We start from the raw sequence: 11,727 nt of genomic DNA, 5'->3' as shown, positions 1-11,727 counted from the left end.
TTGTTCAAAATTCACTGCACTGACCACTTGGCTACTTCTTACACTTGCTTGCTGCTGTTTTAGGAATGGCCATAATACCTGAAGCTGTCAGAGTCTTGTATATACTGCCAGTTTCACTTCTTAGAGAGGTGGGAGGGGGTCAGTAACCACTTTGAATTGAAGAAGAGGTCATGCCTTCCTTCAACCATCCAGTGGTAAGCTGGTTAATCAGGGCACCTTGGACATGATTGAAACACGTGTAGATAAAAAAAAACATCCTTCTTTTTAGACTTGGACGTTTCTTCCTCTTCCACTATTGCTGAAAGACATCTTAATTTTGGGCCCACCCTAGTCCTGCACAAAACGTGTTTCCAACAACCTTTTTGCTATTTGGACAAAATGTAGTGTAAAATGTCCAAATTCTGCCTTTCTAAAATCACGATTTTTAATGTTTGCCAGATGGATGGATTTTTGGGCCATTTTGAGACACCCATTTGCTTCAAAAACAAGTGTCATGATTTAAAGAAAGCTTGGGAAAATTATGGTGAATAAATACTGGAGAGAAAGGAACATGCAGATAGACTTTCATTTCCATCCAGGATTTCTCCTTTTTGTAGGTAAAGGACATTAGCTTGTTAACACTTTGCCATCTTGTGGTTAATAAAACTGCTACTAAAGGTTGAAATTTGCTGTAGTAATCATAAGGAAAAATCTTGAGATTGGAGACGGTTTTATCAAGGCCAATCAGCCCAGAAAAAAACAAGTCATACACATTTTGCTTCAAGAATCTGTTTTTATTTAGTAATATTTATAATTAACAAAAAATGAAGAAGTGGTTCAATATATTTCAAAATTAATCGGTTTATAGCATGCAGGAAATAAGAAAGGCCCTTTGGACCTATAATAAACAGATGAAATGTTATAAAGTCATAGTAATAAAATCCAGACACCACAGATAAAAAACATGTGATAAAAAGGCAAAAGCCAGGTAAAAATCAAGGAAAGCTCATAGAAACTTCCTAGACAAGTCTGTAGCTGAAGTCATCAACAGTAGCAGCTCTCATTACAGCTGAAATGTCCCTGTAAGCCAAACAGTGGGCAAATGGTCCACTTTACCTGAGTACTCAAAATGACCCATTTTTTAATGCACTTGGAATATACCACAGGCTGCATTTCTTCAGGATTGAATAAAGCTGGTTAGGATGGAGCCAAAACAATGCTTCCTGGTATCTTGTATTTGATGAGCTCCCAACAAGTTTATGTGGTGTCCTTCGTCCAGCTACAATCAGAACAAACACAAACCAGTTAATCTAGATCAGGAATTATGTGTTTTAATAATACTGTTTTGAATTCTCAAGTCATTAACTTGAACAATAAATAGTAGCTTGTATTCTGAATACATTTCATGGCACCTCTACTGATGGAACTAGTGTAAACAGAAAAGGTAACGGACAACCAGAGAGTTTTAGAATACAAAGTTAAAATTAAATGCCCAAAAGAGGATTATGAGAAACAATGCAAAACAGGAATTGGAATAAAATCTCTGTTGAACTAATTTTCAAAAGCACTATACAGTGGACAGCAGCTGACAACTGAATCAACGCTTTTGTTTCAGTTTCCTGGCATGGAAATATTAGTCATTATAGGGGTAATTCTGAAAGAACCTGCCTAGTTTAAGTCAGCGAGAAAGTGTGTAAATGGTGGTACTCTAGGAATTTATGCTAATAAATGGGTACTTACATGCATAAATGACCTCTTACATCAACTAACAGATAAGTAAGTGCCATACTTTGAAGCCACATACTTTGCAAGTTGGTAGGCACATGGACAGAGTGGACTTGTACTTGCATAAATTATAGAGTACTATTATTTATGTTTGTTCATGCATACATCGAGGCACAAGACATTTATATCAGCTAGATGTATGCTTGTTTTCTGTCACTAGGGCCGGTAAGTAGGCCTGAGGAGACTTCCTGGAAGCTTGGGGGAAGGGGGGGATCGGATATGCTTCAGAGGGTGAGAGAGGGGATAGGATGTGCTCTGGGGAGTGAGAGGTGATGAGCTTTAGGCCATGTGAAAGATATGTGGGCACCCATATAGCTAACAGGGCAAAGTTAGGACTGGATGCAGAAGTCACTGCGCAGGATGTTTCTGATATCATTAAGCACGGGGCAGGAAATAGCGCCCTCTTTTCTGCCCGGAGCGCTGCCCTGCATGCATCCTTCCTGTTCCTGATCTCGGTGCCGATTCAAAATGGCCGCCGAGAGTTGAAGTCTCGCGAGGTCACTTCAACTCTCGGCGGAAGAGGTCACTAGACCACCAGGGCAGTAGTAAGTAAGGGGAGGGGAGGCTAGCAATCTGCCCATTTGTCTGGATTTCTTAAGGTAGGACAGGGATGGTGCCACTAGACATCATGGAAAAGGGGGTTGGGTTGGTGGAGGGAGGGGGACCACTAGACTATCAGAGAAAGTTTTTGAAGTGTGGGTAGGGGGTTATGTTGTCAGGTTGGGGGGGGGGGGGAATGAGGGCCAATAAATAAAAGTATCTAGGGCACAGTGGTTGGGTTGGGGAGAGAACAGGGGTGCCAGCAGACACCCACTCTTCTCAACCAATCCTTCTATGCTGCTCTGGACCTGGTGAAAATTTTCCCATATTAGCTGTGTGACCCAAACTTTTTTGGTGTGTGGTCAGGGTTTCTTCATGAGTTAACACCAGTGCTTTTTTGTGCCGGTACAGCGTACCAGCACCTTTTTTTCCTAGAGCCAGCTCACCTGCCCGCCCTGCTTTCTGTTCCTGCTGCCCACGACGCATTTAAATCTTTTACTTTATTTTTTTTTACCTGAAGTCGCAGCACCGGTGTTCATGAAAGGACCAGGCTTGCCTCCTCCTCCTCCCTTCCCTCTCAGTGTCCCGCCCTCGCAGAAACAGGAAACTATGTCAGAGGAAGGCGGGACACTGAGAGGGAACGAAGGGAAGGCAGGAGGAGGTGAGCCTGGTCCTTTCACTAACGCCGGCACTGTGACTTCAGGTAAAAAAAAATAAATAAAAGATTTAAACAGACTGCGGGCAGCAGGAGCAGAAAGCAGGGCTGTCGGGGAACTAAGGGCGGGCAGGTAGGGCTGGGGTACTAGAACTCGACGGGGGCTTAAAAAGGGGGGGCAGGTGGAGGCTAGGGCGAGTTACTGGACATGGAGGGGAGGATAGGGGGCAAAGGAGGGGAGGGCAGAGGAGAATCGCTGGACATGGATAGGAGGGGAGGGCAGGGGAGAGGAGAGAGGAGAAAATTGCTGGATATGGAGGGCAGGGGAGAGAGGAAAAATCGCTGGACATAGATGGGAGGGGAGGGCAGGGGAGAGGGGAGAAAAATCACTGGACATGGAGGGCAGGGGGGAGAGGAGAATCGCTGGACATGGTTGGGAGGGGAGGATAGGGCAAAGGAGAATCGCTGGACATAGATGGGAGGGGAGCGCAGAGGAGAATCTGGACATGTTTGGGAAGGGAGGACAGCGGAGACAGCAGAGTTGCTGGACACGGATGGAGGAGAGGGAAGACAGGAAGGAGATGCACATGGATGGAGGGGACAGAGGAGAAATGCTGGACATGGATGGAGTGGAGGAATGTTGGAGGGAAGGAAAGACAGAGGAAGGAGATGCATACGGTTGGAGGGGAAGGGAGAGAGGAGAAATACTAGACATGGATGGAGGGGAGGGAAGACAGGGGAGCAGATGCACATGGATTTAGGGGAGAGAGGAGAAATTCTTGACATGGATGGAGGGTAGAGAGTTGAAATGCTGGACATGGATGGAGGGGAGAGAAGACAGAGGAAATGAGATGAACATGGATGGAATGGAAGAGAGAGGAAAAATGCTGGACGTGGATGGAAAGAGGAAGGAGATGCATACTGACAAGATGAGGGAAAGGAAAAAGAGGCAAAAAACTGCACATGGATGAATAAAATAGGCAAAAGCTGCATCCACTCTATACCTCCTCCAGTCAAGTCCGCAGAGGACCCAGCTTTTACCTATGGATGTAGGGCAAGGAATGAAGAAGAAAGGAGGAAAGTAAAGAAATAAATGGAAAGGAATCCCTGGAAATGGAGTTAAGGGAACAGATACAGAGCAGCAGAACCAGAGACTGGGACCAACATGATCAGAAAAACAAAGTCACTTCACAACAAAGGTAGAAAAAATAATTTTAGTGTTTGGGAAGCTGTCCAATTTGAGAATTTATATCTGCTGTCTTATTTTGCACTGGGTATATAGTAGAGCTATAACAGCTTATAGAAATTATTTATAATGAAAAAAAAATCACAAGTTATTTTTTCTCCTATACTGGTATAGTATTCTCAATGATACTGCTTATATGCGCCACAGCTGGTATAAGGGGTGTGGCTACCACAGAGGCGGAGCCATAGATGGTGACCCCGCCCATAATGAGTACCGGTACCTTTTTTCCTACAAAAAAAGCACTGGTTAACACTCACACTGAAACCCATTCTGCATTGCTAACTCATGGGAAAACAATGTGTAAAAAGTCTTCTGCATCGGCCCCATAGAGAGCTACTCCTCTTTTTTTGCCACCTCTGTTCCTCTTGAATAGGTTATAGCCAGGTATGGCGATATCCCATTCATTAAATGATGTCTTTATACCAGCCACAGTGTCCAAGTCCAGTTTACCATTAGGGCTTCCAGACCAAGCATTGTATTTACTAAACTAGGAGAATTCATGCTCATAGCCTTCCATCAATATTTAGATGGTTTGCTTGTCATCTCCTTATCTTTGTTGAGATCATGTCTTTTGTTATTTTTTTAATCACTGTAATGTTTGTGCTGAGGATGACTTCCTGAAATTATTTTATTCCTTCTGCCACTCCCTTCCTCTAGTTTAAGTGCCTAGCCACATATTGATTGAATTTTTCAGTTAGGATCTTTGTCTGACATAGAAAAATGTAAAGCATCACAACAGTATAGCCTCTCGTTAATTCATCTATTGCCTCAGCCACCAATATAATCTAAAACCTTGTTTATACCAGGTTTGGCGCCAAGTGTTGAAGCTGGTTGTGTGCTGCAGCCTCTCATTTCCCTTCCCGTGAAATGATAGAACCTCTGATAAGCTACAGTACTGACTAAGCCTTACTGAAGTCTTTATAATTCCATGTAGGGACCAGGGCCGGTCTTAGGCAGAGGCGACCGAGGCGGCCGCATAGGGCCCCGCGCTAAAGGGGGCCCCGCGTGGCACGCCTCAACTCTGCCTCTCCCTCGCTCCGACCACATGCATGATGGGGGATCATCATCATCAATCGTGATCCGCTTGCGCCGATTTGTTCTGCCTCCCGCCGCCACCGTGCCCACACAGCCCACCCCCCGCTCAGCCCGCCATCAGCTCCAGCCTCCCAGTCCCAGCAGCAGCGCAGCACAATGCAACAGAAGTGCAGAACTCGTCGCCGATGGCCCGGCCCCGCCCTGACACAAACAGACAGACAACAGCAGGTACAACGAACGGCTCCCAGATTTTCCCTTCCGTCTTCCCGCTCAATGTCCCGCCTCCTTCTGATGGTATTTCCTGTTTCCGCGAGGGCAGGCGGGGCGGGAGTCATTGAGCGGGAAGAGAAACGGAAAAGGTCAAAAGGAGCTGGAGCATGGTCGGACTCGGAGCCTCGGTGAGCCATCGTCGATTGGGGAGTCTTCTTGACGTGCTGCCTGTCTGTGCTGTCCAAAGTGCAAGTCAAGAAGAACTGAAGAAAGTCTCAAGTGGAGCAACCCACACCCCATTGACCAGACCCCACCACTGCCGCCTAGAGCAAATTTGCCCAGAGTGATTCGGGCAAGACAGGTATGAATGATTGATGATTCTAGCTGCTAGACTTTTGGTTGAAACAGACATCAAGTTCTTTCTGGAACCCTGCGTGCTTAGGTGTGTGTTAGAAGCTTAGCTAAGTTAGCTCTGGTCTCTGGAGACTGGAGTCAAACCCAGGTCTTCTACATAGCAGAGCCTCTAAACCTAACTTTTAATGCATAATAAAGGTTCAAGTCAGTGGTTATTTATTTATTTATTTAAGATTTTTGTTGGTGGCAAGTTTCATAAGTCACAAGACAACTAACAATAGAAAATGTTTTTGCTTGTGTGATTGTAATAACTGCTTTGAGTTTTTGAGGAAGAAAGAAACAGTTTATTTACAGGATTTATTAATTGGAATATGTCAGTTTTTGGAAATGTGCATCTGTGATATTTTTCATGTAAGTTTCAATTTTTGTAGTATTGCTGCATGCTGAGTCTGACTTCTTGAGGTAACTTTCCAGTTCAGTATTTTGCCTTCATGTGTTTTTCAGGTGTGATCAAGGAAGGTGCAGTATTCTGCTAGCGTATAGTTTGCAGCCCTTTTTGGTTTTTGTTTTTTTTCACTAGGTTGTGCACTGGTGTTTTAGAGCCCGGTGTAATTACAGTTGCCTTTCCACGCCACACATAAGGTTGTAGTTCGTCCTGTCCTTGGAATTAGTGCTGTTATGGTGTGTTAAGGTTATGAGTGTGTTTTTGCACAAGTTTTTGTATTGTGTTTTGCAGTGGAGAGATTGTGTGTTGGCCTTACTAAGGTGGCATCAAACATCAGAAAGGGTGTAGAGCCTAAATCATGTCACACTACCTCTAAAAGGGTGTTTTGTGGCTCTACATGAGAATTGTGATATTATGATACCTTGCTAGCTTCATATTGTTCACGGTCTGCATTTTCTGTATGGCTGGTATAAGGTGTATAAGGTATTAATTGTGACTATTTTCTTTTTACTTCTTTTTACTTATTTTTTTCTGTGTGTTGTCAGACAATTATGGATGACAGACAGAGTCGGAGTCTTCTTGAGTCAGAGAGTTGTGGTATATAATTTAAAACAATTTTAATATCTTGGTGGTCTATATGTTTTTATATTGTACATTATATTTTACACATCACTTTATTTTATTGTATATCTTTTCATTTCATTTTTATTTTATTGCATATATGGGTTACAGAGTAATAGGGGAATTTGAAAGTACTGAATCTTTTCTTAATATTTTTCCTTTATTCTCCTTTGTTATGAGATTTGGAACTAATTGTAGTGGGGAGGGGAGGTTTCATGATAGCATTGTGCTTATTATTTCAATCAGTTTTTTTTTGTACAAGTTTTGCTTCATTTGTCTTTATTTGAAATTTCATAAATAAAAAAATGTTCTAAAAATGGAATAATCTTATCAATGGGGTGGAGCTAGGGTGGGGGTGGAGCTAGGGTGGGGCAGGGCTACGGTTGGGCGGGGCTAGGATGGGCCCCCATCAAATTGGTCTGCATAGGGCCCCGCACTTGCTAAGACCGGCCCTGGTAGGGACTGTGAGTGCAAGTTGACAATTCTACATAACCGAGGAGCCCTTACATAAGATACTGGCTAGCTATGCTACAGGAGAGGGAGGAAGTGATGAAACAGCAAGTTGAGTGTGTGGAAAAGAGGAAGAATAGTGACAGTGAAAGTGTGGTAGAAGTATAGTGCTTGCAAATTAGGCTCTCTATGAATTCCCAAGATTTTGACTGTAACCATTTTGTGCTGCAGTTCCCATAAATTCATCTCTTTGAGTGCAGAAAATACCTTTTGTGCCGCAGGAAGATTGTTATTTGTTTCCATATGTCATTTAACATAGTGTAGTTCCAATTCTGAATAATAACATCTTTAAAACCAGAAAGCTAGAGTCTGAAGAAAAAAAAAAACACACCTTACTGTGTCATCCCTCTTTGAATATTAGGCCACACCTCTCTGCGTAGGAATTGTTGTAGTCATACCTGAAAAGACAACATATTTTATGGTATTGTGGTTTAATCAAATATTATTGAAAGCTTAAAACCAAAGAGAGATGATCATACAGAATCCCAAGATCAAAAAATAAAGTTAGTAGAGAAAGCAATAGTAAGGGAGGCACTTGCTAAAAAAGAAATAAAAATCTACATGGTAGATGTACAGTGCTATTTAAGAACACAAGTGTTGCCATGCTGGGACAGACCGAAGGTCCATCAAGCCCAGTATCCTGCTTCCAACTGTGGCCAGTCCAGGTCACAAGTACTGAGCAAGATCCCAAAAGAGTAAAACAGATTTATGCTGCTTATCCTAGAAATAAGCAGTGGATTTTCCCAAGTCCATCATAATAATGGCTTAAGGACTTTTCTTTTAGGAAATTATCCAAACTTGTTTTTAAACCCTCCTATACTGCTTTTACCACATTTTCTGGCAACAAATTCCAGAGCTTAATTACACATTGAGTGAAGAAACTTGATGAACGACTCCATATCTGGACTCACTTGTTGCACTTGGGGATTGACCATTTAGCACTAGCTGTTTCACAACCACTCCCACTGAGTTTACAAGAGAACCTTGGTACACTGTTAGGCGTATTTTCAAAGCACTTAGCCTTACAAAGTTCTATAGGTTTCTATGGAACTTTGTAAGTCTAAGTGCTTTGAAAATGAGCCCCCTTGTCTACTATTTCCCCTCCGGTGACAACTATGCCAGGCCGAGCATAGATGGTGCTGTTACCTTTCAATGATTTCTCTTGAAGCCTATAAGATGACCGCTGCATCCTATAAGTCAGCATTACTCTTGGCTAAACAAACCTATTACTCTAAACAAATAAGCTCAGCACCGAATACCACTTCTTTAAACCACATATTTTCTTCCTTAACATTTAATTCCAGCTCCAGGATGGATGCTGCCATTGTCCCAACAACTCAAGCCCTTGCATCCTATTTTGAAAGCAAAGTTGCCTCTTTGCAATAGGCCCCAGTTGTGGGTCTCCCTATGACACCCCTTCCACCCAGGGGCGTATCTGCGTGGGGCCACAGGGGCCTGGGCCCCCGCAGATTTTGCCCCGGACCCCCCTACCGCCGTTAACACTCCCTCCCTCCCCCGCCTACCGCCGTCACCTACCCCGAGGTCCGCTTCCTCCGGCTTTTTAAAATATTGCTTCAGCTGGCGGGGGACCCCAACCCCCCGCCAGCCCAGCCGCGATCTTTAACTTTTTCATCCTCGTCGTGCAGCGCGCTGTGAAAGCTGCATGCATCTTTAGTTCCAATTGGATGGAGTCTGACGTCGCAGCACGTTGTAACGTCAACGTGCTGCGACGTCAGACTCCATCCAACTGGAACTAAAGATGCATGCAGCTTTCACAGCGCGCTGCACGACGAGGATGAAAAAGTTAAAGATCGCGGCTGGGCTGGCGGGGGGTTGGGGTCCCCCGCCAGCTGAAGCAATATTTTAAAAAGCCGGAGGAAGCGGACCTCGGGGTAGGTGACGGCGGTAGGCAAGGGAGGGAGGGTTAACGGCGGTAGGGGGGGGCTGACGGCAGTAGGGGGGGCTATAATGTGCCCCCTCACTCTAGCCCCTGCCCCCCCTACCGCCGAACCTCAGATACGCCCCTGCTTCCACCTGCTCAATCTCAGACCACCTGGTGAGAATTATTTGCCACTTTCACCCTTCCATCAAACTCGGACCTACTGCTGTCTCTTCAAGCTTTGAACCAAACATCAACTGTACTGGATCCTGTTCCCTCAAAATTGCTTAAATCCTGTGCAAACACTTTACTCCCTTTCTTACTCTCTATGGTTGTTTCTTCTCTGTCTGATGGTTCTGTCCCTCAAGACTGGAAAACAGCAATTGTCCGCCTGAAACTGAAAGATCCCCTAAAAGCTTACTAGTTGCTGTGACAACTACCGTCCAATTGTGAATCTTCCGTTTATGGCCAAACTTGTTGAATCTATAGTCCATTCAAAATTATTAGACTTTGTCACCTGTACTGAGGTTCTCCACCCATACCAGACGAGCTTCCGTGCAGATCACAGCACAGAAACCACGCTTCTAGGTCTGACCACTTCCTTTTGACTTCACCTTACACATTCCAATACAGTTCAACATATGTTTCCCTGAGAAATACTCAATCATTTCTGTTTGCCATGTCATTGTAAACCTTAAAGCTGTTGAGTTAGTATTAAGCCAGCTAAAAAAAAAAAAAATTAATTGGTTACAGTGCCCTCCCACAAGAAAAAATATAATCCAAGAATCTTTTCCAAAAAGGAATATAAACAAACCATGAAGATGAATAAAGAATTTTTTCCTCAAAATCAGCCACAAATAGGGTTGCTACTGGCAGATGCTCCCATTGCGACCCCCTGATCTTGTAAAAAATATTGGCCAATAAACCAAAAGTAGTTCCTACACTGTATTATTCAGCAAAATAGGATAACACAGAAAAAAATGGCTTTTTTATGTGTAATGCATCCAAAAATGCCATGCATTTACTTTGTGTCAAAGTTTCATAGAAGTGTTGAAGGTCCACCGGGGTCCTATTGTAGCTTTGAGAACCCCTGAGTAAATTGGTGGATTAATTTTTTATAACCAGTTACAAAAACAATAAGATTATATATACAAGATACCACTCATTTTTTGCGATGCCTTCAAGATGTGCAGATTACAAGAAACACCATATTTGTGACATTAGACATGGTGGCATTGTACATTCAAATTCCACAGTTGTGGGCTTTGGAAGTTATACAACAGACATGGGATGCTTGTGATCCCCAATTGTATAACAACTGAGTTTTTGATGAAGCTAGTCACTTTAGTAATTACAAGGAACTACTTCTGGTTTACTGGCCAATATTTTTACAAAATCAGGGGGTCGCAATGGGAGCATCTTTGGCTCTGTCAGTAGAGACCCTATTTGTGGCTGATTTTGAGGAAAAAATTCTTTATTCATCTTCATGGTTTGTTTATATTCCTAGTTTGAAAAGATTTTTGGTTGAAATTTTTTTTCTTGTGGGAGGGCACAGTACACCAATTAAAAGATATTTTTAGTTGGCTTAATACTAAATCAACGGCTTTAAAGTTTACAATAACATGGCACAGAGAAATGATTGACTTTTTGGACGTTAAATTGAGTATTTCTCAGGGAAACATATGTTCACCTGTATTTTGTAAGCAAATATCTAGGAATACTTTGTTACACTTTCATAGTTTTCATCCTTATAAGTTGAGAGCTAGTCTTCCCGTCAGCCAGTATTTACGAATTAAACAGATTTTTTTCCAGTGATGCTGAGTTTGAGTGTCAGGCAGTAGAATTACATGAAAGGTTTCTTGCTAGGGGATATCCCTTGAAAGTTATTTAAAAAGCACATCTTTGTGCTAAATTTGCTCAGACAGATCTATTATTACAATATTCCAGTACAGATTCAGGAAATAGGGTAACAGCTGTGTTACCTTATTCGATAGGCAGTTCTAAAGTGACTGCTTTAATACATAAATACTGGGAGATTTTACAAGTGCACCCTAGTATACAGGAATGTCCCTTAATTTCCTATCAAAAAGGGAAAACATTAGGAGAAATGCTCATGTAAAAAAGAGCAGTCTATATTCAACAAGAAGGTACTCTCAACGGGCATATTAAATGTGGTAAATGCTAACGGTGTCCTCTTGCTTTGGAGGGCACCGATTGGCAGGTTCCTGGGACTTTGCATAATATTGTGGATAGAACACGGATTGTACTGGTAATAACATTGTACATTTGATTCAATGCCCTTCTAACCTTTTATGGGAAAGCAATAAGACCAATTAAACAAAGATTAAATGAACACAAGTCACGTATTAACATTGCCACCTTAACAGCCCCTATCGTGAATCACCAGATTGCAAAAAATCATGATTGGATGGATATGAGATGGCGAGTATTAGAGAAGATAGAGAGGG

The 11,727-nt window shown here is 42.8% G+C and overlaps 1 protein-coding gene across 5 annotated transcripts in view; it reads right to left on the bottom strand.

The window, feature by feature from the left end:
• Window positions 1–770: 770 nt before the first annotated feature.
• LOC115474940 (zinc finger protein 568-like) overlaps window positions 771–11,727 on the bottom strand; it is a 33,695-nt gene continuing 22,738 nt past the window's right edge. For 3 of the 5 annotated variants that reach the window (XM_030210655.1, XM_030210656.1, XM_030210654.1), the window contains one exon: window positions 771–1,258. In XM_030210655.1, the coding sequence (XP_030066515.1) occupies window positions 1,104–1,258 (155 nt within the window). In that variant the 3' untranslated portion in view covers window positions 771–1,103. Of the gene's footprint in view, window positions 1,259–7,711; window positions 7,779–11,727 lie in introns of all 5 variants that reach the window. The other 2 variants (XM_030210657.1, XM_030210658.1) reach the window with 2 other exon arrangements.

Source organism: Microcaecilia unicolor, chromosome 7, assembly GCF_901765095.1.
Source record: "Microcaecilia unicolor chromosome 7, aMicUni1.1, whole genome shotgun sequence".
NCBI classification, from domain to species: domain Eukaryota; kingdom Metazoa; phylum Chordata; class Amphibia; order Gymnophiona; family Siphonopidae; genus Microcaecilia; species Microcaecilia unicolor.
Note: the sequence above shows the minus strand (reverse complement) of the source record. Positions and strands in the feature narration are given on the sequence as shown.